General features: G+C 48.1%; 1 protein-coding gene across 1 annotated transcript in view; it reads left to right on the top strand.

The window, feature by feature from the left end:
• The window catches only part of LOC140716969 (serine/threonine-protein phosphatase 2A 65 kDa regulatory subunit A beta isoform-like), an 83394-nt gene that overhangs the window by 7362 nt on the left and 48444 nt on the right, over positions 1–27588 (top strand). Inside the window, 5 exon segments of the mRNA XM_073030167.1 lie at positions 12937–13027; positions 13111–13211; positions 16705–16937; positions 18640–18787; positions 21459–21614. Of these exon segments, the coding sequence (XP_072886268.1) occupies positions 12937–13027; positions 13111–13211; positions 16705–16937; positions 18640–18787; positions 21459–21614 (729 nt within the window).

Here is a 27588-nt window from a genome sequence, read left to right as displayed (position 1 = left end):
GATCCCGACATCACCCCGGTGAATCTCTCCATATAAAACATGCTCTCTGATCCCGACATCACCCCGGTGAATCTCTCCATATAAAGCATGCTCTCTGATCCCGACATCACCCCGGTGAATCTCTCCATATAAAACATGCTCTCTGATCCCGACATCACCCCGGTGAATCTCTCCATATAAAACATGCTCTCTGATCCCGACATCACCCCGGTGAATCTCCATATAAAACATGCTCTCTGATCCCGACATCACCCCGGTGAATCTCCATATAAAACATACTCTCTGATCCCGACATCACCCCGGTGAATCTCTCCATATAAAACATGCTCTCTGATCCCGACATCACCCCGGTGAATCTCTCCATATAAAACATGCTCTCTGATCCCGACATCACCCCCGGTGAATCTCCATATAAAACATGCTCTCTGATCCCGACATCACCCCCGGTGAATCTCCATATAAAACATGCTCTCTGATCCCGACATCACCCCGGTGAATCTCTCCATATAAAACATGCTCTCTGATCCCGACATCACCCCGGTGAATCTCTCCATATAAAACATGCTCTCTGATCCCGACATCACCCCAGTGAATCTCTCCATATAAAACATGCTCTCTGATCCCGACATCACCCCGGTGAATCTCTCCATATAAAACATGCTCTCTGATCCCGACATCACCCCGGTGAATCTCCATATAAAACATGCTCTCTGATCCCGACATCACCCCGGTGAATCTCTCCATATAAAACATGCTCTCTGATCCCGACATCACCCCGGTGAATCTCCATATAAAACATGCTCTCTGATCCCGACATCACCCCGGTGAATCTCCATATAAAACATGCTCTCTGATCCCGACATCACCCCGGTGAATCTCCATATAAAACATGCTCTCTGATCCCGACATCACCCCGGTGAATCTCCATATAAAACATGCTCTCTGATCCCGACATCACCCCGGTGAATCTCCATATAAAACATGCTCTCTGATCCCGACATCACCCCGGTGAATCTCCATATAAAACATGCTCTCTGATCCCGACATCACCCCGGTGAATCTCCATATAAAACATGCTCTCTGATCCCAACATCACCCCGGTGAATCTCCATATAAAACATGCTCTCTGATCCCGACATCACCCCGGTGAATCTCTCCATATAAAACATGCTCTCTGATCCCGACATCACCCTGGTGAATCTCCATATAAAACATGCTCTCTGATCCCGACATCACCCCGGTGAATCTCCATATAAAACATGCTCTCTGATCCCGACATCACCCAGGTGAATCTCTCCATATAAAACATGCTCTCTGATCCCGACATCACCCCGGTGAATCTCTCCATATAAAACATGCTCTCTGATCCCGACATCACCCCGGTGAATCTCTCCATATAAAACATGCTCTCTGATCTCGACATCTACCATGAAGGCTTCTCTGGTTCTCGCCTCAGACTTTCCTCTGCTGTCTCCTGCACTTCCTGATACAATGTCCCACCGCTGACAGCTGGTTCTTCTCCTCGCTTAGGTTGTGGCTATGCAGTTCCTTCCAATTCCTTCACTCTTACCACCTGCTTGATACTTGTCTTGTTTGAGAGGGATGTGGGCATAGAAGGGGAGTCTCAGCGGCCACGGGTCTTTTTTGGCCACAGGGGCTTGTTTCCATTTTGTTGGAGTCTGACCCTGACCTATTTGGTGAACACTATTATGGGTCAGGTACAAACGTCGTGTCAGTACTCTCATTTGCACATGCAGATTTCTGCTAGATTTCCTGCTGAATTCACTCTGTAATGTAAACACGGGCAGCCTCATTTTATTGGAAAGTCATTCCTAGTTGAACTGGTCTGATTGTAAATAACTTCGACCAGCTAATAGCATTGCGTCAAACTGACAGCTCGTGAATGCAGACTCGCCCACTGGAAAACCAAGAAGACTTTGAAAAAGCAGCCCAGAGCCACTAAGATGTAATAAGCAAAGGGAAGACAGACTGTGGAAGAGAGCTAGCTCAAAAATATAAAAAGAGACGGTACAAGTTTTCATAGAGTCATAGAAAAGCACAGCATACAATCGGGCCCTTTGGCCCATCTAGTCTGTGTTGAGCCATTAATGCAGCCTACTCCCCTCGACCTGCAGCGGGACCATAACCCTGTGTACCCCTGCCACCCATGTGCCCATCCAAACTCCTCAAACGTTGAAATCGAGCTCGCGGGCAGCTCTCGTTCCACACTCTCGCCACCCTCTGAGTGAGATGGTTCCCTCTCATGTTCCCCTTCGCTTTTCGCCTTTCAGTACCGAGCAGGTGAGAAGGGTTCTGGGGAAAGTCGGGGTGGCGTGAACCCCAGGGTCCTGAGAGGGGCTGCTGAGTCCTCCAGCGCATTTTCAGTCTTGATTCTCGGCCTGGAAGGAATGGGTCCCGCCTGTGTGGGGAAGCATCACGTGTGGTCCCAGTACCCACGAGGGGCCTTGAATGACTACCGTCCTGCGGCCCTGACCTCACGCGTCACAAAGACCCTAGAGAGGCTGGTCCCGGCTCGCCTCTGACCCCTGGTCAGGCCGGATCTCGATCCCCTGCAGTTTGCCTACCGGGGGCACGTCGGACTCGTCTACCTCTCGACAGAGCCTACTCCCATTTGGATGAGCAGGGCAGCACTGAGGATCATGTTTTTTTAACTTCTCGAGTGCGTACAGCCCTCATTCCTGGGGGAGAAGCTCCGTTTATTGCAGGTTTACGCTTCCATTGTATCCTGGATAACGGACCACAGTTTGTGCAGCTTCAGAGCTGTGTGTCAGACATGGCCACAGGGGGGCTTCATTGACTCCCTTGCGGTTTATCCTGTACACCTAGGGCTTCAGATACAACACTGAGTCGTGTCATCTGCAGAAATTCTCGGCAGTAGTTGGGTGTATAATGGGAGGATGAAGGCAGGGCCCTGGTGGAGGACTTCATCAAACGGTGCAAGCTGAATCATCTGCAGCTCAACATCAGTAAGACAAAGGAGATGGTGATGGACTTTAGTAAGACTAAGCCCGCACTGCTCCCTGTTACTATTGACGATGAGGACGTGGATGTGGTGAGGACTTACAAGTTCCTGGGGGTGGTGGGGGGACCTGGACGACAGACTTGAGTGGAGCACCAACACAGAGGCTGTGTACAAGAAGGGCCAGAGTCACCTCCACTTCCCGAGGAGACTGAGGTCCTTTGGAGTGTGCAGGCCTCTCCCTCACACGTTCTACCGGTCTGTCGTCACCAGGACAATCTTCCATCCATGGTGAGCTGGAGCAATGGCATCGACACGGGGTGATGCCGACAGGCTCGATAAACTGATTGGAAAGTCTGGCTCTGTTGTGGGAGTCAAACCGGACACACTGGAGGCCGTGGTGGAACAGAGGACCCTCCGGAAAATCCTGGCGATTCTGGGCAATGTTTCCCACCCTCTGCGTGGCTGAACAGAGGAGCGTTTTTAGTAGCAGACTGAGACAGCTGCACTGCTCCAAATTCTTACCCTCGGCCATTAGGCTCTATAGTGAATCAAAATGGCTGAGGAAGTGATGACCCCCTCCTGTTAGACTGCTTGAGCTAACTTTTTTTTAAAACTGTTTCTTACTTCTAATATTTGTATATCTCTTTTACTTGTAATGCTACTGCGACATTGTAATTTGCTTTGGGATCAGCGAAGTATCCACCTTAACCCACAATATCTGGTTCTCGTCCCACCCAATCTCTGGAAAAAGCCTGGTTTGCGTTTACCTCTCATAATTTTGCATACCTCTATCAAATCACCTCTCAATCTTCTACGTTCCAAGAAGTGAAGTCCTAACCTGTTCAGTCTTTCCTTATAACTCGGGTCCTCCAGACCCAGCACCACCCTTGTAAATTTTCTCTGTGCCCTTTCAACTTTATTTGCGTCCTTCCACTAGGTATGTGACCAAAACTGCAGACAGTACTCCCAGCGAGGCCCCACCAACATCTCGTACAACTTCAACATCACATCCCATCTCCTGTACTCAGTACTTTGATTTCTGAAGGCCGGTGTGCCAGAAGCTCTCATTATGACCTGTGACGCCACTTTCAATGTATCATGGATCTTGTATCCCCCGATCCTGTATCATTTATAGAGCGACAAAGGGGGACTAAAGTGACTGTAAGTGCCTTGGGGAATTAACATCAGGCTAAGGCCTGGAACGATTATCTTGTGTCGGTCTTCGTGGCGGAGGGCACATCTAACATGCGATAGATGTGATGGGAGGTGAGAACAATCAATGTCGACTGAAGAGGTAACGTTGAGCAGACGAGTGGATCTAAAGGAGGGGTCGCCAACCTGGAGCCCACGGGTCCCTTGCTTAATGGTTTTGGCCCACGGCATTAAAACGGTTGGACGAGGTACATCCCAGGATGCCGAAAGAGGTGGGGACAGCGAGGCATTTGGTCAGAAGTGGTTCTGTCAGTCAGACACGGCAGGGATTTATGAAGGGCCATACGTGTTTGATGAACTTCCTGGAGTTCTCTAAGGATATAGGGGGACAGGTGACTGATGGATTTCCAGAAGGTATTAGATTAAGGTGCTGTGTGTGAAAATAAACACACCCATAAGATATGGTTACCTGGAGTTGCGGGTAAAGTATTAGCATGGATAGAGGATTGGTTGACCAGTAGAAGGCAGGGAGTTGGGTTAAGTGGGTGTTTCTCTGGGTCAGCAGAGAGCCAGCGGCGTTGGTATTGTTGAAAATATCCGTTCACAAGTAGAAAGGGTGCACCAGGTATCGTGTGCCCAGGTCTGCTGATGACACGAAGTGGAAATGCAAATTGTGCAGAGTTGTGTAGCTGGAGCACCTGCAGAGGGGTACAGATCGGTTAAGCGAGTGGGCGAGGGAGGGTACGGCATTGACAAGTGTGAGATTATCCACTTTGGAAGGGGAACTGGGTCAGTTCATTACTTAAGCGGTGAAAGTTTGCAGCGCGGCTGTTGTGCGGAGGGAATTGGGAGTGATTGTGTGTGAAGGCCGGGTTGCGGGTCCCAACAGGTTATCGAGAAGGCAGATGGAACCTAAACACAATGTACACTGCAGATGCTGTGGTCAAATCAACACGTACAAACAGGCTGGATGAACTCAGCAGGTCGGGCAGCATCCATTGAAATGAGCGGCCAACGTTTCGGGCCGAGACCCTTCGTCAGGACTGAAGAGGGAGGGGGCGGGGGCCCTGTAAAGAAGGTGGGGGGAGGGGGAGGGTGCAGGTGAAAAACCAATCAGAGGAAAGATCGAGGGGAGGCAGGGAGGCGATAGGCCGGAGAGGTGAAGAAGGAATGTAAAGGGAAAGCACTATGGGTAGTAGAAGAAGGCAGAATCATGAGAGGTGATGGGCAGAGTCCTTCAGTAGTTTATCCGGTTGTAGCTCCATGGAAGCTGGTATGGCCTGACGTAGACTGGCATTTGTTAGAGGTAAAAAGGAAAGGAAAGTATAAAACTGATTTGGTAAGTGCATTTAACTGTCATGTGATGGAAATGTATAGTGATTATACTCAGGTCTATACAGATGGTGCTAAGGAACCTGAGACAGGAGTGACAGGGTTTGGGGTGGCTATACCAGCAAAAGCAATTGCAATCAGCAGAAGAACATCTGATAAGTTAGCGGTTTATACAGTGGAGATGATGGCAGTGTTGGTTGCGTTGCGTTGGGTGGAGAAAACTAAATAGACAATAGGTGCAGAAGTAGACCATTCGGCCCCTCGAGCCTGCACCGCCATTTTGAGATCATGGCTGATCAATTACTATCAATACCCGGTTCCTGCCTTGTCCTCATATCCCTTGATTCCCCTATCCATAAGATACCTATCTAGCTCCTTCTTGAAAGCATCCAGAGAATTGGCCTCCACTACCTTCCGAGGCAGTGCATTCCAGACCCCCACAACTCTCTGGGAGAAGAAGTTTTTCCTTAACTCTGTCCTAAATGACCTACCCCTTATTCTCAAACCATGCCCTCTGGTACTGGACTCTCCCAGCATCTGGAACATATTTCCTGCCTCTATCTTGTCCAATCCCTTAATAATCTTATATGTTTCAATCAGATCCCCTCTCAATCTCCTTAATTCCAGCGTGTACAAGCCCAGTCTCTCTAACCTCTCTGTGTAAGACAGTCCAGACATCCCAGGAATTAACCTCGTGAATCTACGCTGCACTTCCTCTACAGCCAGGATGTCCTTCCTTAACCCTGGAGACCAAAACTGTACACAATACTCCAGGTGTGGTCTCACCAGGGCTCTGTACAAATGCAAGAACTAGTCAAAGCGTTGATATGCTCAGATTCCTCTTCAGTACTAGCAAGTTTAAGGTCTTCTCCCTCAAACAGCCGGCAAGATGTACTTCATGAAGTCCTTCAGTCAGTCACAAGAGTTGCAAATCAGGGAGGTCAGGTTAAATTTCTATGGGTTCCAGCTCATGTAGGGGTGAAGGGCAATGAAAGGGTGGATGAGTTGGCAAAGAGGGCAATAAAGAAAGAAAATATAGAAATGCACATTAGTATTAGTAAAGCAGAGGTTAAGTGTTAAATCTGGGGAAAAAAATAACCAAATGTGGCAAGAAAGATGGGAAAGGGAGGCATTTATATCAAATACAAAAAAGTGTTGCAGGTACTAGGGTAGGAAGTAGATACAGAAGAGAGGAAATTGTGTGGACTAGGTTAAGGCTGGGGCACTGTGCACTAAACCAAACACTGAAATTGATAGGGAAACACCAGACAGGACTATGTGAGGAATGTCAGGAAGAGGAGTCAGTAGAGCATGTAGTTCTGAGTTGCAGGAAGTATGGGATACAGAGAGAGATGATGAAAATTAATCTAAGGGAACTGGGGGTGCAGGAATTCACATTAAAAGGATTGCCGGGCATGGGTGAGAGAACACAGGTCAGGGTATTTTTAGCTTTCTTAAGGGGTACAGGGGTTTTTTATAGGATATGATGGATAAACAGAAATAGGGTACTAGGATGGGGAGGATAAAGTGTAGGTTAGGGTACGTGTATGTGTGCGATTGGGTGAAGGCATTCAGAATGTGAGTCCATCGCATACTCTGGAACCGAAGGAGGCGGTAATGCACCATTAAGCTGGGTGCCAACCGCCGTAAAACAAGACGGAGAGAGAGAGAGAGAGAGAGAGAGAGGTGATAGGCAGCTAGAAGAGGAGACAGAGTAGAGGTGGGATGGGGGAAGGGGGAGGGAGAGAATTACCGGAAGTTGGAGAATTTGATGTTCATGCCAAAGGGCTGGTCCTTCATTTCTAGAGGGATTGAAGTTGAGAGCGATGAGGTTACGCTGCAGCTGCATCGGGAGTACCGTGTGCAGTTCTGGTCTCCTAACTTGAGGATAGATATACTGCTTTTACAGGAGGTTCACCAGGTTAATTTGAGAGATGTGAGGGTTAGCCTGTGAGGAGGTTTTTAGTTGCCTGAGAGTATATCTGCTTGAATTTAGAAAATAAGAGCAGATCTTAATAAAAACATAACATTTTGAAACGGATATGTAAGATAGAGGCAGGAAGGTTGTTTCCACTGGTAGGTGAGGCTAGAACCAGGGAACATAATTTCAAGGTTCAGGGGAATAGAATTGGGATGGTGGTGAATAGAAATTACTTTTCCCGGAGAGTAGTCAATCTGTGGAATTCTCTGCCCAGGGAAGCGATAGAGGCTTCCTGGTAAGACACAAGTTAGATTTTTGCAAAGTAGGGGAATTGAGGATTGTGAAGAAAAGGCAGGTGGGTGGAGCTGAGTCTGCGGTCCGATCAGCCACGGTGGAGTAGGGTCCATGGAGCAGAAAGCAGACTCCTGCTCATAGTCCTCACGATCTTACTGAATGAGGGAGCGAACAGGTTCAACAGACCAGGTAACCGACCTCTTCTCCTATTCTTCACGTCCTTATTAAATGGCGGAACAGGCTGGGTGGACGACTGCTGTTCCTGTTCCTCGTGTTCTCATTGAATGGTGGAGTCAGTTTGACGAGCTGGGTGGACGACTGCTGTTCCTGTCGAAGGGTCTCGGCCCGAAACGCCGACTACTTCTCCCTATAGATGCTGCCTGGCCTGCTGAGTTCCACCAGCAGTTTGTGTGGGTTGCTGCCCCTGGTCCATTTGTTCTTACTGAATGGTGGAGCAGGTTTGACGGGCTGGGTGGACGACTTCTGTTCCTGTTCCTCGTGTTCTCTTTGAATGGTGGAGTCAGTTTGACGAGCTGGGTGGACGACTGCTGTTCCTGTTCCTCGTGTTCTCATTGAATGGTGGAGTCAGTTTGACGAGCTGGGTGGACGACTGCTGTTCCTGTTCCTCGTGTTCTCTTTGAATGGTGGAGTCAGTTTGACGAGCTGGGTGGACGACTGCTGTTCCTGTTCCTCGTGTTCTCATTGAATGGTGGAGTCAGTTTGACGAGCTGGGTGGACGACTGCTGTTCCTGTTCCTCGTGTTCTCTTTGAATGGTGGAGTCAGTTTGACGAGCTGGGTGGACGACTGCTGTTCCTATTCCTTGTGTTCTTATCGAACAGTGGAGCAGGTTCGACAGGCCAGACTCCTGCCCCTGCTCCTTGCATACGTGGGCAGCTTGTGCTCCGGGGGCTGCTTTTTGTATCTTGTGCTGTTGAGGACCAGTTTGGTGAGGTTGGTGCATTTACGTCATTTTAAATGGATGAATATTGATTCCATTGGGGAGGTGCTCTGGAAGTTACAGCAATACCCCTTTCCAGTTTAAGATAAGGATTGTGCGTCACATTATGGATCTGTTGGTTTGAGCTCTGAAGTGTAAGTGTTATCACATTTTCACAACACCAAGCTTGGAAGTCGAGATATTCTGCGCCGTTGAACACAGTACGTAGTGGTTAGCACAATGCTAATACAGTACAGGCGACCCAGGTTCAATTCCCACCCCTGCCTGAGAGGAGCTTGTACGTTCTCCCCGACATCCGGTGGGTCTCCTCCCACAGTCCATCGACGTACCGGTTGTAAGTTGTCCTGTGGTCAGGCTGGGGTTTAAATGGGTGATGGCTCGTGGAGCAGGAAGGGCCTATTCTGCCCTGTATATCAATAAATAAACTTTAAAGTGTTCACCTCACTACAGGAAGGATGTGGAAACCATAGAAAGGGTGCAGGGGAGATTTACAAGGATGTTGCCTGGATTGGGGAGCACGCCTTACGAGAATAGGCTGAGTGAACTCGGCCTTTTCACCTCGGAGCGACGGAGGATGAGAGGTGACCTGATAGAGGTGTACAAGATGATGAGAGGCATTGATCGTGTGGATAGCCAGGGGCTTTTTCCCAGGGGCTGAAATGGTTAACACAAGGGGGCGTGGTTTTAAGATATTTGGAAGTAGGAGATGTCAGGGGTAAGTTTTTCACACAGAGAGTGGTGGGTGCGTGGAATGGGCTCCCGGCGTCGGTGGTGGAGACGGATACATTAGGGTCTTTCAAGAGCCTCTTGGATAGTTACATTGAGCTTATAAAAATAGAGTGCTGTGCGTTAGGGAAATTCCAGGCAGTTTCTAGAGTAGGTTACAGGGTCGGCACAACGTTGTGGGCCGAAGGGCCTGTGGTAGATTTCTATGTTTTCGTAGTGTGAAAACTTGGGGGTGCTAAACATCGCCGGATCTGACCTTGTAATATGAATGTCTGCTGTAGAATGAATGGGATGTGCTGATAGTGGTGTCGTACGCCACTTGGGAGAATATTCTGAAATGAAGGGGGGGGTGCGTGCGTTACTGTTTCATCCTCGTCTGGATAGTGAGAACAGCCAGGTTCGATTGGCTGATCTTTTTGTGACTCTCGACCAGTCCATTGGTATGAGATGTCCTCAGCGTGTTCGCGTGACTCATTTGTGTGTGCTGCAGTTAACGGAGAGACGCAGCTGAAGTAGTCTTTCATCCGACAAAATGAGAGGCAGCAGGCAGCAGATTGAGAAAGCTTTGGAGGAAGAGGCCTTTTCGACCCCACATCACATGACGTTTTATATTGTTAAAGATCAAAGGACAATTCTGTATTCAGAATGTATCTACCTTACTGCCTTTGAATTACATATAATTTTCACAGCTGCTCTGTAGACACTCAAAATTAATGTTAAATCATCATTGTCTGGTCTTCCAATTAACTGTGGTTCACCATTCTAGGAACCTGCATTTCGGATTTAAACTCCAGTCCATATTCAGACCTAGGTTGCTGAAGTTATTATCTTGCTCCACACCCCAAGTCCTTAACGGTGTGATTTTTTTTTACATCCATTACTGCAACTTGCTATGCTAGATGTATCCCAGATGTCAATCTAGTTTATGAAGCGATCATCCCAAATTTCCATCCTATTTCGTGACAAGACTCATTCCCTGTTGTTCGACAGCTGGGGCGTTCCGTAGCTCATTCTGTTCTTGTTTATGAAGTCGCAATCCCAAATTTCCACCCTGTTTCGCGACAAGATTCATTCCTTGTTGTTTGACAGCTGGGGAATTTTGTAGCTCTTTTTGTTGAGTTAAGACTAAATCTGTAAGGAGGAGATTCAGCGTGGCCACTTGCATTTGGAAAATGTAATTCCCTGGATTTTTCATTGTGTGAAGGAAGTTAGTGGGTGTACAGTTGTCCCAATTAAATTTATTAATAACTGATAACATTAAGGGAGAGGCTTGCTCGATGAGTAGCTAAACCTTGCAGACGAAGGAAGGTTTGTTAATTGGATTTGACTTTGGACAGATGAGAGAGAGAGAGAGATCAGTTAAGGCTCTTGGCTTCCGTTGTTGATTTGGTGTACGTAGGAATTGAGGAGGAAGGAACATCGCAAAGTGGAGTTAATGCCAAGATTTGATCAGCTATAATATAGTCATAAAAAAGAACAGTCCAGAAACAGGCCTTTCGGCCCATCTAATCTGTGCCGAACCATTTAAACTGCCTACTGCCATCAAACTGCACCTGGCCCATAGCCCTACCATCCATGTACCTATCCAAACCGTTGAAATCAGACAGATTGATTCATGCTGATACAACAGTATTTCTACGTTATATTGACTGTCCTGTTGCACATTCTACTTATTATAAATTGCACATTTAGACGGAGACGTAGCGTGAAGGTTTTTTACTCGTCTGTGTGAAGGATGAAGGTATTAAAGTCAATTCAACCGAGCTCGCATCCGCCACCTCGCGCTGGCAGCTCACCACCTTCCGAGTGAAGAAATTCCCCCCTCACGTTCCCCTTAAACCTCCCACCCTTTAAACCACGGCCTCTGGTTGTAGACCCACCCAACCTCAGCGGAAAAAGTCAGCTTGCGTTTACCCTAGATCCCTCCGAATTTTGCATACCTCTGTCAGATCTCCTCTCAATCTTCTGTGTTCCAAGGGATAAAGTCCTGACCTGTTCAATCTTCCCTGACGGCTCAAGCCCTCCAGTCCTGGCACCATCCTCGTAAATTTTCTCTGTACTCTTTCAACCTTACTGGCATCTCTCGTGTAGTTAGGCGGCGGAAACTGCGCTCGATGCTCCACATTAGGTCTTGCTGCTGTCCCAATGTAACATCCCAACTCCTCCATTCAGCGCCCTGATTTATGAAGGCCAGAAGCTTCCTTCATTTTAAAATCTTTTTATTAATTATTATTGAAGATGAGCAAATAGCTAATTAGCAGTATATCAATAATAATAATAAGGGAAAATAAAGTGTTAAGAATTTTTTTTTTGAAAGAAAAAGAAGGGGGATAAAACCCCCTACTAACTGGGAAAGAAAACCCCCATTGGGAGCAGAACCCCGGAGCTATACATCACACAAGCTTCCATTAAAAAAATCAACTCAAATCCACTTAAAGAAAAATCGGAAGGAAACCATATTAACTAACTCAAATCAGATGATTGTAGCGGGCGAATGGACCCCACCTTTTCTCAAAGTCAAATCGAGGATCGAAATTTCGACTTCTGATTTTCACCGGACTAAGGCATAGCATCACCTGAGAGATCCATTGTATCAAAGTAGGAGCAGAAACATCTTTCCGTTTCAACAGAATAGCCCTTCTGGCCAATAATGTAACAAATGCAATTACATGTTGGTCTGATGGAGAAATACCATGAATATGTTGAGGGACTGTACCAAATAAAACTGTCAACTTGTTAGGTTGTAAATTAATTTTTAAAACTTTAGAAATTGTAGGGAAAATAGACTTCCAAAGATGTTTTTCATAGACCAGTGGGTACGTGGAAAGATCTGCCATGGGTAGTCCTGGAGGCAGACACAACAAAGACATTCAAGAAACTCCTAAATAGGCTCACAGTAAAAGACAGATAGAATTCTCTACAGGACAAAAGCATTTGATTAATCATGACGTGGACTGAAAGGTAAACAACGTGGGCCAGAAGGCCAGCACTGTGCAGTTTTTCTCTACAACACCTAGCTCCCCATATCCAGCATAAAAGTTGACAGAAAGGAATATTGATAAGCATGAAGCTTTCTTCATGACCTTATCTACCCATGACGCCACTTTCAGTGGATTACGGACCCGTATTGCTAGATCCCTTCTCCAATCTCTAATGGCCACCTTAACTGGAAATGGGTGTCCAAAGCAGAGGCTCAGGCATCTGCAGAAAGAGAAACCATTTAGTGACGGGGCTTGGGGCCCGGGACTTGCGCTGACAGGAATAATGTTGTGTGGTGCCCAGTGTTATTACCGTACTGTACTAACGAATCACGCCCAAGCAAGAGTTACTAAATCGTGAGATCTGATCTTTCTGTCACAACAATGACCTCACTCTACTCCGGAAATAATGCTTACTGCTCTGGGTTTCTGTTCTGTTGGCCATGATCTGCATTTAATTGTTAACAAGAGCCACTTAGTGGTGCATTTTTCATTTTGGCATATTGTAAGCAAAGATGTCTTTTTTTCCCCCCAGAATTCTGTTCAGGGTTAGATGGCATTGATCAATTTCATTTCTTTCCTCTTCCGCAGTTACGGTTGAACAGCATAAAGAAACTGTCCACAATTGCCTTGGCCTTGGGGGTCGAGCGTACCCGGAGTGAGCTGCTCCCGTTTCTGACTGGTAGGTACAAAGCTGCGCGTGGTTTGGGCTGCCTCGGTTTGAACAATCAGTCGCCTTACCGCTGATTTCTCGTCTCGGTGCAGACACCATTTACGATGAAGACGAGGTGCTGCTGGCGTTAGCGGAGCAGCTAGGGAGCTTCACGGTGCTCGTTGGCGGACCGGAGTACGTTCACTGTTTGCTGGTAAGAGCGGGCGTACATTTACGAAGCACTGTACAGGACGGTCACGCGGTTAATGCCATCGAAGCGGAGTTACTGTCTTAATAAAGGTTCATTTATTAGGATGAGAGGGGATCTGATTGAGACATATAAGATTATTAAGGGATTGGACACGCTGGAGGCAGGAAGCATGTTCCCGCTGATGGGTGAGTCCAGAACTAGAGGCCACAGTTTAAGAATAAGGGGTAGGCCATTTAGAACGGAGTTGATGAAAAACTTTTTCACCCAGAGAGTGGTGGATCTGTGGAACGCTCTGCCCCAGAAGGCAGTGGAGGCCAATTCTCTGGATGCATTCAAGAGAGAGTTAGATAGAGCTCTTACAGATAGCGGGGTCAAGGGATATGGGGAGAGGGCAGGAACGGGGTACTGATTGTGGATGATCAGCCATGATCACAGTGAATGGCAGTGCTGGCTAGAAGGGCCGAATGGCCTACACCTGCACCTACTGTCTATTGTCTAATGGCATGTTGGCCTTCATAACAAGGGGAGTTGAGTATAGGAGCAAAGAGGTCCTTCTGCAGTTGTCCAGGGCCCTGGTGAGACCCCAACTGGAGTGTTGTGTGCAGTTTTGGTCTCCAAATTTGAGGAAGGACGTCCTTGCCATTGAGGGAGTGCAGCGTAGGTTCACAAGGTTAATTCCCGGAATGGCGGGACTGTCATATGTTGAAAGATTGGAGTGACTGGGCTTGTATACACTGGAATTTAGAAGGATGAGAGGGGATCTGATTGAAACATACAAGATTATTAAGGGATTGGACACGCTAGAGGCAGGAAACATGTTCCCGATGTTGGGAGGAGTCCAGAACCAGAGGCCACAGTTTAAGAATAAGGGGTAGGCCATTTAGAACGGAGTTGAGGAAAAACTTTTTCACCCAGAGAGTTGTGGATCTGTGGAATGCTCTGCCCCAGAAGGCAGTGGAGGCCAATTCTCTGGATGCATTCAAGAAAGAGTTAGATAGAGCTCTTAAAGATAGCGGAGTCAGGGGATATGGGGAGAAGGTCACAACTCTTATCACAGCGTACACTTTTAAAATTATAGGCCATAAGAGAAAAGGAACAGTTTGGTCCATCATTTTCATCATGGCCAATCCATTTTCCCCTCTCAGCCCCCATCTCCTGATTTCTCCCCGTATCCCGTCATGCCCTGGCCAATCAAGAACCTGTCAACTTCTGCCTTAAATTGACTCGGCCTCCACAATCACCTGTGGCAACGAATTCCACAGACTTGCCAACCTCTGGTTAAAGGAATTCCTCGTCATTTCTGTCTAAATGGATGTCCTGCTCTATTCTGAGGCTGTGCCCTCTGGTCCTAGACTCCCCCCACTATAGGAAACATCCTCTCCACATCCACTCTATCTGTGTCGTCTGGTCCTAGACTCCCCCACTATAGGAAACATCCTCTCCACACCCGCTCTATCTGTGTCCTCTGGTCCTAGACTCCCCCACTATAGGAAACATCCTCTCCACGCCCACTCTATCTGTGTCCTCTGGTCCTAGACTCCGCCACTATAGGAAACATCCTCTCCACATCCACTCTATCTGTGTCCTATGGTCCTAGACTCCCCCACTTTAGGAAACATCCTCTCCACACCCGCCCTATCTGTGCCCTCTGGTCCTAGACCCCCCCACTATAGGAAACATCCTCTCCACACCCACTCTATCTGTGCCCTCTGGCCCTAGACTCCCCCACTATAGGAAACATCCTCTCCACATCCACTCTATCCGTGTCCTCTGGTCCTAGACTCCCCCACTATAGGAAACATCCTCTCCACATCCACTCTATTCAGACCTTTCAACATTTGATAGGTTTCAATGAGGTCTCTTCTCATTCTTCTGAACTCCAGTGAGTACAGGCCCAGAGCCATCAAACACTCCTCACGCGACAAGCCTTTCATTCTCAGAATTATTTAAACTCCTTTAAACCCTTTCCAATGTCATCACACTCTTTCTTCGATGAGGAGCCCAAAGCTCCTCACAGAACTCTAAGTGAGGCCTCACCAATACCTGATAAAGCCTTAACATTACATCCCTGCTTTTATCTTCCAGTCCTCTCCTAATGAATGCTAACATTGCATTTGCCTTCCTCGGCCTGTGAGCTAACCTTTAGTGAATGCTGCATGAGGACTCCCAAGTCCCTCTGCACCCCGGATTCTTGAATCTTCTCCCGATTTAGAAAGTAGTTTACGCTTTTGTTTCTTCTAACAATGTGGACGACCATGAGCTTCCCTCAGATTTTGGCAAAACTGTTATGACAGGTAGCTTCATGTTTATTTGCATATTGAAATCTCATTTAAAAGGAAAAGATTTGGGATAGGGGGAAAATATTTTTAAAAATTAGGTAAATAAGTACATAGGGATTGGATAATTATGTTTGGGGGTAGGAGCGAACATGAACGAGTTAGGATATAAAATCCTACAATGGTAGTCACATAGGGTTACATATAATATTTGGGACCAGAAGTAATGGTTCAGAAGAGATACAAGGAGATTATTATTAATCCTCTATTATTACTATTTTTCTTAATTATTGTCATTGCTTAGTCTGATAGGGTGGATTTACAACTGCACATAATTATCTATTTAAGTGCCTTATTTTCATATTATCTCAATGTGTACTTATGAATGTGTAAAAAAATTACAGATAAAATTAAATTTTAAAAAATTTTAAAAAAAGAAATCTCATTTAACCTCATCTTTTAAATTTGAGCGAACTTGGCGACCTTTCATTCAATATTTTCGTATGATCTAACTTTTCTTTCTTACTTTTTCAGTTAATTTTTTTCCTTCTCCGTGAAGTTTTAGATTTGACCAGAAGGATTTTTCCCTTTTTTTAAAAAAAATTCTACCCTCGAAATGGACTGTCCAGTCCCCTTTTTCTTGTTCTAGGTTAGTTTAGTGGGGGTTTTTTCTCTGTCAATAATAGAAATTTTTGAGTCTTTTTTTTCTCTCTATGAATTGCTAAGAGGAGTTGTTTTTTTCTTTTTATTAGCTTAATACTATATATGAATTTGCCAGTGTATATTCCTTTCTGTGTACTTTTATTGAAATATGTATTTGAGATAACTCCTCTGACTTGTTTTTATCCTTAAATAAAAATAGATTGAAAATGAAATGGAAAACCTCACAGGATTAACAATTATTGGTTCTTAATTTGAAGACGGAATAGTAATTGCTGATAATTAGGAATGTGTCGGTGTAATTTCCATTTATTTAATATTAGTGCAGTGGTTTCTGGTTAGGAACCTTGGGAATTTCTGTCATTGAGAAAATACGTGCTTGGATTTACAGTTTGATGGGTCTCGTCCTCCAGCACGGTTCTATATTGTCCTGCCTTTAAATGTTTTTCTCTCTCCTTCTCTTTCATTCCTAATTCTCAGCAGTTTAATAATCGTGTTTCTTTTAAGAAGTAGAGTAAAAATGAGCATGCGTTTCAGTCTAATTCTTTCCCACTAATCAGCCTCCCTTGGAGAGCCTCGCGACGGTGGAGGAAACGGTGGTACGGGATAAAGCGGTCGATTCCCTGCGGGCCATCTCCCACGAGCACTCTCCTGCGGACCTAGAAGTCCACTTTGTGCCGCTGGTCAAGCGCCTGGCTTGTGGCGACTGGTTCACATCCAGGACTTCGGCATGCGGTCTTTTCAGTGTCTGCTACCCTCGGGTTTCCAGCTCTGTAAAGGCCGAGCTGCGCCAGTAAGTACTTTTCTTCCCTCGGAACGCCGCAGGTGTACGGGGTAGGAGTTAGCTGGGGATGTGACGGTATCACCGTAGAAGATCTACATCCTGTAGTACCGCTCATTGTGTGGGGAGGGCGATCTCCGTGGACGTGGTTCTCTGCAGAAGTGGTTTTTGCCGTCGTCTCCTGGGCAGCGTGCGTCTTTACAAGATGGGTGACCCCAGCCGCGCTCTTCAGAGATTGCCCGCCTGGCGTCGTTGGTGGCATAACCGGGTCTTGTGATCTGCCCCGGCTGCTCGTGCGGCCGTCCGCCACCTGCTCCCTTAGCTTCATGTGACCCTAGATCGGGTGGGGGGGGGGGGGGGTTGCTACACCTTGCCCAAGGGTGACCTGCAGGCTAGTGGAGGGAAGGAGCGCCCTACGCCTCCTTTGGCAGGGACGGATTCCCTTCCTGCCACCCAATTTCAGTAATGGTTTGGTTTTATTGGAGACGGAGATAACGCACTACCGCCATGGTGGACAGGGCCTTGTTTTAACTGAGAACAAACAGCTCCAAAATAGCACAAAAAATGTGGCGTTTTTGTTTCTAATGACATAAACTGCAGGTTTTTAGTGAGGAAGGAGCAAAAGCCTCGGTGCATCATAGTCGAGTGGTGCTCGTCACTTACTCTCGGCTGTGTGGTTGAAGTGACCTTGTCATTTACAAAGGAGTGTTCTTTCGGAGAGTCGTGTCTTGTCAAGCCTGCTGCTGCGCTTCAGGGCAATTTTGATTAATGATCAGAGGATTTCACGCGTTCAAAAATGAACATGTTCAGAGGTGTTTTGGGTCTTGTCGGACGAGAAGGTTGCTTTGGAAACTGTGTGTATCTGCAGTCCACAACCAGTCGCTCTGTTCTGCTCCAAGTGCAAGAGTCCCGCATCTGGGGTTCACTTCCAGCAGCTTTACTCCCTGAATTAAAGTTTTGCGTGGTGTCAATCGTGTCAACTTTCAGTAAATTGCTTCGGGAAAATAGAGGGCAGTGCGGTAGGGGAATCCTAGGCAGTCGCTAGAGTAGGTTACGTGGTCGGCACAACATGGTGGGCTGAAGGGTCTGTGATGTGCTGTAAATTCCTATGTTCTATTGCTATCCTGAAGTATTTCCCAGGATAAAATCTAAATACCGCAAATGCTGGATTTTTGGGTGGCGTGGTGGAGATGCGTCTCTTACCAAAGGAGGTTTAAGGCACTCCTTCCCTCCGCTGGCCCGCAGGTTACCCTTGGGGCGAGTTGTAGCACCTGCTTTAGGGTCAAAAGAAGCCGTGGGAGCAGGCGGTGGGCGGCCGTACGAGCAGCCGTTGCAGATCACAAGTCCTGGTGATGCGACCCCTGACGACAGGCAGACAATCTCTGAAGGGTATTGATAATGGGCTGGGCTGGGGGTCACCCGTCTCGTAAAGACGCGCACGCTGCCCAGAAGGCGGCAATGACAAACCACTTGCGTAGAAAACTTTGCTAAGAGCAATCGTGGTCATGGAAAGACCCTGATCGCCCACGTCATATGACACAGCGCATAATGCTGATGGGTCTAGTAAGATATTTTAGTAGCTTCTGATTTGGAAACATTAATTGAAAAGATGTCAATTTTTAGTTCTTGCATTTCTATTTGCGAATTGTCGAGTCCTGCATCAATGGGGGGGAATACTCCCACGTGACCTCTCATTTTATTTTTCTCTCCGTAGACATTTCCGCAGTTTGTGCTCAGACGACACACCGATGGTCCGCCGGGCGGCAGCATCAAAGTTGGGTGAATTTGCAAAGGTCCTGGAGCTGGAGTTCTTGAAAAGCGACATTATACCCCTCTTCACTTCCCTGGCTTCTGATGAGCAGGTACGTCGTTGTAGAGCAGACGCTGGTGAAGTGGAATTGAAGCGGGTGGCCGTTGGGCTGTGGCAGCGGGCCCAGAGGGAGGTGCTCGATGAAGAAGTCCCCCCCCATCATCTGTGTTGGGTCCTCCAATGTCGAGGGGGGCCACGGTGGGAGCTCCAGATACAACGAATTGCCCCGAAAGGAAAGGGCCTCTTCGCCCGTAAGGACTGTTTGCAGCCCTGAACGGGCGGGTGTAGACCTTGCCTGGCTTTCGGGGAGGGCGGCGAAGAGGAATGAGTGGGCAAGGGAGCGGCGTGGAGAGCGAACGCTGAGGGGTGGGGTGTGATTAGTGGCGGGGGTCCCTTGCAGATAGCGGAGGTTTCGGATTAGCGGTAGGATTCTGTTCCGGGTGGCGGGGGCTACGGACAGTGATGCGCTGGGAAGGCTTGTCAGGACAAGGGGGTGGGAAGAATGTAGGTGACGTGGATGAGGGAAGCGTCGATTACAGTGGAAGGGAAACCCTGCTTTTGAGGAAGAAGAGACGTAGGCGTGGTGATCTTATTCCCCAGTGGCTTGTCTTGCTGAAGCTGGTGCTGTAACCTTCGCTTTACGTCACGTGTATCAATTGCTTGTACTGTATCCCACACGTCATGGCAGTCTCTGAAATAATGGAGAGTACTTGGCTGTCATTCAGCTCGCTGCAGCAATTGCATGATTACCGCTTGCATTTTACCGTGTGGATGAGCTGGAGGCGGGAAGGATGAGCACAGATGGTTTGCACGTGTCAGGGCACTGAGTTGCATGCCGTTAACGCGTCTCCCTACTCAATAAGTTCAAGCCACTTCCTGCTCGCAACGTTTCCGTTGTTGGCGGTCTGCGCCAGCTGTTTACCTTTGTAACCGGGGTTCACAACCCTCTTTTACGCCATCGGCCGAGGGACCCCAGGCTGGGGGCCCCTGCTTTATAAAGTTCACAGCAGATGGAAGCAGTGCCTGTCAATCTGCCGACGTAATCACACCGTTCCAGTACTCCAGCTGGAGCTGCTCTTCCAAGTGGATGGTTCCCTCGAGGCTTTTGCCTGAAGAACGAACCGTTTAACCAGTGTGCGTCCTTTCCTATTCCACAAATATCCACGAGCAAAAGGCTTGACGCGCTCCGCGGCGTCCTCGTGCACTGAGGAGCCAGAGTCGTACAGAAACGGTACGCCGAAGGGGAGCTGGGATAGACGCTTCGACCCTCAGCTAGCTTCTGGTCAGCGGTTGGACGTGGGGTCCCTGGCGTTGAGCAAGCTTCCCTTCCGATTACTGCTCAGTGACTCCCGGAAATAAACCCCCACATCTGTAGCCAAGGAGATGTTCACACTTGCCCCAGGTCCAAACCCTGCCAGTGATGGCTAGCGTAGCGAACCAAGGATGCAGTGTTCACGTTTTATAAGGGCTTCAACTGGGGATATTGAGGGCGGTTTCGGGCCCCTCATCTCACAAAGGGTGTGCCGAGACTGGAGAGGGGTCAAAGGAGGGTCACGAAAGTGATTCCAGGCTTGTCGTATGAGGAGTGTTTGATGGCTCCGTGGCTGTGCACACTGGAATTCAGAAGGATGAGGGGGAGGATCTCATTGTAACCTATCAAATACCGAAATAGAGTGGATACGGGGAGGACGTTTTCTAAGACCAGAGGAACCAATCTCAGAATAGAGGTTTGTCCATTCAGAATGGAGATGAGGAAGGGTTTCTTTAGCCAGAGAACCTGTGGAATCCATCGTCGGGTATATTCAGGGCGGAGAGGTTGATAGATTCTTGATTAGTCAGGGCATGAGAAATGACCTGATAGAGGTGTACGAGATGACGAGAGGCATTGATTGTGTGGATAGCCAGAGGCTTTTTCCCAGGGCTGAAATGGCTGACGTGAGGGGGCCTAGTTTTAACGTGCTTGGAAGTAGGTACAAGGGGTAAGTTTTTCACACAGGGAGTGGTGGGTGTGTGGAATGCACTGCCTGCGAAGATGGCAGAGACGGATACGGTAGGGTTTTTTAAGAGAGGTGAGTACATGGAGCTTAGAAAAATAGAGGGCTATGCGGTAGGGAAATTCTAGGCAGTTTCTCAAGTGGGTTACTTGGTCGGCACAGCTTTTGGCTTGTAATGTGTTTCTACGAAGGGATACGGGGAGAAGGCAGGAGATTGGGCTGAGGGGGAAATGGATCAGCCATGATGAAGTGGCGGGGCAGACTCGATGGGCCAAATGGCCTGATTCAGCTCCTATATCCTGTGGTGAAAAGTGACCACTTGGGTGATTAGCTTGTACTCAGCAGCAGAGTGGTGCTTCAAGAGCAGGAGAAAGAAAATTGGGTCATCAATAAATTTTTGCTCTGTCGTGACATTTGCTAATATACTAATCCAAGGAATGCTTCCATCAAAGGTGTTTTTGCATGGCGATACGCCCCAAATCCCCATCACAGTACTTGTATCCTGGGAAGATTCCAGCACACATCACCAAGTAGCGAAACCTGTTGCTACTTTCTCGGTGATCTGAGTGTATATCATCTGGGGAAACAATTGTTATGTTGTCAGAATTTATTTTTATGACTTTCTTTTGATGAGATTAGTTCTTCCTGATGTTAACTTCAGTAAATTAATTTTGTTTATTTTTAAAATTAAGAACCAGCTCAAACCCGGTTTGAACATCTCTTTCGCAGGATTCGGTGAGGCTGTTGGCGGTTGAGGCTTGTGTGAGCATAGCCCAGCTGTTGCCCCAGGAGGACCTGGAAGCGTTGGTGATGCCCACCCTCCGGCAGGCAGTGGAGGATAAATCCTGGCGTGTCCGTTACATGGTGGCTGACAAATTCTCTGAAGTATGTGTTCATTGCTAAAGCGCAAAGTGCATCTCTTTGGTGTGACGATGCGGTGCATTTACATTTTAAAACTGGTCTTTAAAGTTTTCTGTTCCAGCTCGAATCCCTTCTGATGCTGTCAGAAGTGATGAAAACAGGATTAGTTCCTCTAAGGCAACACGAGTGAATCTGCAGATGCTGGAAATAAATAAAAACACAAGATGCTGGCAGAACTCGGCAGGCCAGACAGCATCTATGGGAGGGGAGGTAGTGACGACGTTTCGGGCCGAAACCCTTCATCAGGAGTGAAGTAACGTGGGATGGTGGAGGGGGGATAAGAAGTGGGGGGAGGGATGGAGTAGAGAGCTGGGAAGTGATAGGCTGGGGGAAGGTGGAGAATTATGGGAAATAAAAGAGAAAGAAAGGTAGGGCTGGGGGGAGATTACAGTGAGGGGGGAAAAACAGAGAGAAAGAACCAGACTAAAATTATAGATAGGGATGGGGTAGGGGGGTGGGGTCTGGGGTATCATCGGAGGTCTGTGAGTTGAATGTTCATGCCGGCAGGTAGGAGGCTACCTAGGCGGGAGATAAGGTAGATACGTCTGTCTGACTCCCACTCCCACTCCGACATGTCTGTCCATGGCCTCCTCTACCATCAAGATGAGGCCACACGCAGGTCGATGGAGCAATACCTTATCTCCCGCCTAGGTAGCCTCCTACCTGCCGGCATGAACATTCAACTCACAGACCTCCATTGATACCCCTGCCCCCCCCCCTCCCCTTACCCCATCCCTATCTATTATTTTAGTCTGGTTCTCTTTCTCTCTCTTTCCCCCCTCACTGTAATCTCCCCCCAGCCCTACCTTTCTTTCTCTTTTATTTCCCATAGTTCTCCACCTTCCCCCCCCCAGCCCATTTCCCTCCAGCCTATCACTTCCCAGCTCTCTACTTCATCCCTCCCCCCACTTCTTATCCCCCTCTCGACCATCCCACGTTACTTCACTCCTGATGAAGGGTTTCGGCCCGAAACGTCGTCACTACCTCCCCTCCCATAGATGCTGTCTGGCCTGCTGAGTTCTGCCAGCATTTTGTGTTTTTATTTAGTTCCTCTAATATAGTTTAAAAAATCATTAAATCAAGCACCTGCTTATTTTTAATATAAAAAGCTGTTTGACTGACATGCCAAAAGGTGCTGAGATTTTTTCCCCCAGATTCATTTAATTAGCCTGTTTTTAAACATGGATCTGAAATGGAACAAAGTTGGTGGTCTGAATTGAGCTCAGATCTTTTTCAGTGTATCTGAAGGGTGATCCTGTGACAGGGGTGTAGAGCAAACTTGTTGGCAGGGTGCCGGGGATCTGGGTGATCCTGTGACAGGGGTGTCGAGCAAACTTGTTGGCAGGGTGCCGGGGATCTGGGTGATCCTGTGACAGGGGTGTCGAGCAAACTTGTTGGCAGGGTGCCGGGGATCTGGGTGATCCTGTGACAGGGGTGTCGAGCAAACTTGTTGGCAGGGTGCCGGGGATCCGGGGATCCTGTGACAGGGGTGTCGAGCAAACTTGTTGGCAGGGTGCCGGGGATCCGGGGATCCTGTGACAGGGGTGTCGAGCAAACTTGTTGGCAGGGTGCCGGGGATCCGGGGATCCTGTGACAGGGGTGTCGAGCAAACTTGTTGGCAGGGTGCCGGGGATCTGGGGATCCTGTGACAGGGGTGTCGAGCAAACTTGTTGGCAGGGTGCCGGGGATCTGGGGATCCTGTGACAGGGGTGTCGAGCAAACTTGTTGGCAGGGTGCCGGGGATCTGGGGATCCTGTGACAGGGGTGTCGAGCAAACTTGTTGGCAGGGTGCCGGGGATCTGGGGATCCTGTGACAGGGGTGTCGAGCAAACTTGTTGGCAGGGTGCCGGGGATCTGGGGATCCTGTGACAGGGGTGTTGAGCAAACTTGTTGGCAGGGTGCCGGGGATCTGGGGATCCTGTGACAGGGGTGTCGAGCAAACTTGTTGGCAGGGTGCCGGGGATCTGGGGATCCTGTGACAGGGGTGTCGAGCAAACTTGTTGGCAGGGTGCCGGGGATCTGGGTGATCCTGTGACGGGTGTCGAGCAAACTTGTTGGCAGGGTGCCGGGGATCTGGGGATCCTGTGACAGGGGTGTCGAGCAAACTTGTTGGCAGGGTGCCGGGGATCTGGGTGATCCTGTGACAGGGGTGTCGAGCAAACTTGTTGGCAGGGTGCCGGGGATCTGGGGATCCTGTGACAGGGGTGTCGAGCAAACTTGTTGGCAGGGTGCCGGGGATCCGGGGATCCTGTGACAGGGGTGTCGAGCAAACTTGTTGGCAGGGTGCCGGGGATCTGGGGATCCTGTGACAGGGGTGTCGAGCAAACTTGTTGGCAGGGTGCCGGGGATCTGGGTGATCCTGTGACGGGTGTCGAGCAAACTTGTTGGCAGGGTGCCGGGGATCTGGGGATCCTGTGACAGGGGTGTCGAGCAAACTTGTTGGCAGGGTGCCGGGGATCTGGGTGATCCTGTGACAGGGGTGTCGAGCAAACTTGTTGGCAGGGTGCCGGGGATCTGGGGATCCTGTGACAGGGGTGTCGAGCAAACTTGTTGGCAGGGTGCCGGGGATCCGGGGATCCTGTGACAGGGGTGTCGAGCAAACTTGTTGGCAGGGTGCCGGGGATCCGGGGATCCTGTGACAGGGGTGTCGAGCAAACTTGTTGGCAGGGTGCCGGGGATCTGGGGATCCTGTGACAGGGGTGTCGAGCAAACTTGTTGGCAGGGTGCCGGGGATCTGGGAATCCTGCACATGCACAGGTTAATGACGCTGATCATTTTTTTTTGCTTTTGACTGGAGGAAGTTAAGGGGAACTTCAGTTCTGTTTAACAATGAGCCGAAAGGTCAAAAAGCTTAAATGTCAGCTTTAAACAAATTTTCAAGAAAAGCCTGAGGAGTAATGGGACAGTCACGTGGGGGGCTTTCGCTTCTGTACCCCTGTACAAACCTCCGCCTTCCTCTCCCCGGCATCAATAATATCACAGCCGCTTCACGCACTCGTGCGGAGCACAGCGTTCTCATCAGCTTTGCCACCAACTTTTACCCTGCCTACGGAGTTATCTGGCTTTACTCTAAATTCACTGATTTATTCTGATTTACCCTGCCTACGGAGTTATCTGGCTTTACTCTAAATTCACCGATTTATTCCGATTTACCCTGCCTACGGAGTTATCCGGCTTTACTCTAAATTCACCGATTTATTCCGATTTACCCTGCCTACGGAGTTATCTGGCTTTACTCTAAATTCACCGGTTTATTCCGATTTACCCTGCCTACAGAGTTATCTGGCTTTACTCTAAATTCACCGATTTATTCTGACAGTTCGCTTCGTTTTCTGAATCTCCCAACAAAGAAATGACTAAAATTCCGGTCCCACCCCAAGTATCGAGATTAAATCTTTCTGTTCTGTATGAATGTAAAGTCTGCACAGAAGCAGCTGGTTTATATGTGGATACATTATCAAGGGTACATCATCACAGCTGTTGTACCTGGGTAACACTGAAGAATGCTGCTTCCATTTTATTTTAAATGGACACCATTTATCTAACCATTCCCTTTTCCTCCCCTCTTCCTTTACCAGAGCATGAGGTATCCAGTCATCGATAAGCATCTGAACACAACCATATAACAATTACAGCACGGAAACAGGCCATCTCGGCCCTTCTAGTCTGTGCCGAACGCTTACTCTCACCTAGTCCCACCGACCTGCACTCAGCCCATAACCCTCCATTCCTTTCCTGTCCGTATACCTATCCAATTTTACTTTAAATGACAATATCGAACCTGCCTCTACCACTTCTACTGGAAGCTCATTCCACACAGCTACCACTCTCTGAGTAAGGAAATTCCCCCTCGTGTTACCCCTAAACTTTTGCCCCCTAACTCTCAACTCATGTCCTCTTGTTTGAATCTCCCCTACTCTCAGTGGAAAAAACTTATCCACGTCAACTCTATCTATCTCCCTCATAATTTTAAATACCTCTATCAAGTCCCCCCTCAACCTTCTATGCTCCAAAGAATAAAGACCTAACTTGTTCAACCTTTCCCTGTAACTTACGGCAACATCTCTCCGGGTTTCTTTCCTCTAATAGTGACCTGTGCTTTAAGCTTTCATGAAGGTCTCAATAGATAAGATACTAGATTTGATTTCGGCATCCAGATCAAATGTTCGTTCATTTATTCGTTATGTGCCATGTCATATGACGTGGGCGATCACTGTCTTTCCGTGTCCATGATTGTTCTTGGCAGATTTTTTCTACAGAAGCGGCTTGCCATTATCCCCTTCTGGGCAGTGTCTTTAAAAGTTGGGTGACCCCCAACTCTTCAGAGAATGTCTGCCTTGCGTCATCGGTCACATAACCAGGACCTGTGATAAGCTACTCATACGAGCATCCATAACCTTGCCCCATGGCTTCACGTGACCCTGATCTTGGGGGGGGGGGGGTGAACGGGGCGGGGGAGAGGGCTAAGCAGGTGCTACACCTTGCCCAAGGGTGACCTGCATGCTAGCGGAGGGATGGAGCGCCTCACACCTCTCTTGGTAGAGATGTATCTCCACCCCTTCACCCCTGATAAAATTGCATGATTCAAAACTGTAAACCTGATGGAAAATTAAAGCAAATTACAGATGGACCAGTGTTCAAAAAGCACACAGAAAACACAGCCATTTTGTCAGCTTGGGATCGTTACCCTTGGAACAGGCCAAGACTGTATCGCTTGTCTTTATAAGAGAACTAACCCATGTTCAAAAATAAGCTCTGTGTAAGGTAACAGGCACAAAATGCTGGAGGAACTCAGCAGGTCAGGCAGCATCTACGGAAATGAATAAGCAGTCAATGTGTTGGGCTGAGACCCTTCATCAGGACCGGAAAGGAAGGGAAAGATGCCAGAATAAGAAGGTGGGGGGAGGGAGAAGGGGAATATTCTAGAAAGTGATAGTTGAAGGCAAGTGGATGGGAAAGGGTTCACACAAAACGCTGGAGGAGCTCAGCAGGTCAGGCTGCATCTACGGAAATGAATAAACAGTCGACGTTTTGGGCCGAGACCCTTCATCGGGACAGGAAAGGAAGGGGGAATATACCAGGGCAAGATAAAGGTTCCCAGAGCACTCGTGAAATTGACACCAACCCATTATTGGAAAACAATTGCATTTATAATGGCATAGAGTTTATTGTAATGTTCTGCTGTCATTGTTAATGACAGACTTTAAAAAAAGGCACTTTCTAGGCTCAAGACCACATATAAACTAATCTTGGAATGAGGTCCGTAGCTAAAGTCTAGTTCAGATTTTCAATTTTGAAGTTCAAAGTAAAATTTATTTTCAGAGTACATACATGTCACCACACACAGCCCTGAGATTCATTTTCCTGCGGGCAGACTCAGCAAATCTATAGAATAGTAACTGTAAACAGGATCAGTGAAAGATCAGGTACAAATGCAAATAAAAATAAATAGCAATAAATAACGAGCATGAAATAACAAGATAAAGAATATTAAAGTAAGATCATTCATTGGTTGTGGGAGCATCGCAATCGAATAAGTGTAGTTATCCCCTGTTGTTCAAGAGCCTGATGCTTGAGGGGCAGTAACTGTTCCTGAACCTGGTGGTGTGGGTCCTGAGGCTGCTGTACCTCCTTCCTGATGATTGAGGGGTAACAACTGTTCCTGAACCTGGTGGTGTGGGTCCTGAGGCTCCTGTACCTCCTTCCTGATGGTTTAGGGGTAATAACTATTCCTGAACCTGGAGGTGTGGGTCCTGAGGCTGCTGTACCTCCTTCCTGATGGTTGAGGGGTAATAACTGTCCCTGAACCTGGTGGTGTGGGTCCTGAGGCTCCTGTACCTCCTTCCTGATGGTTGAAGGGTGATAACTGTCCCTGAACCTGGTGGTGTGGGTCCTGAGGCTCCTGTACCTCCTTCCTGATGGTTGAGGGGTGATAACT

Source organism: Hemitrygon akajei, chromosome 26 (genome assembly GCF_048418815.1).
Source record: "Hemitrygon akajei chromosome 26, sHemAka1.3, whole genome shotgun sequence".
Classification (NCBI taxonomy): Eukaryota; Metazoa; Chordata; class Chondrichthyes; order Myliobatiformes; family Dasyatidae; genus Hemitrygon; species Hemitrygon akajei.
Note: the sequence above shows the minus strand (reverse complement) of the source record. Positions and strands in the feature narration are given on the sequence as shown.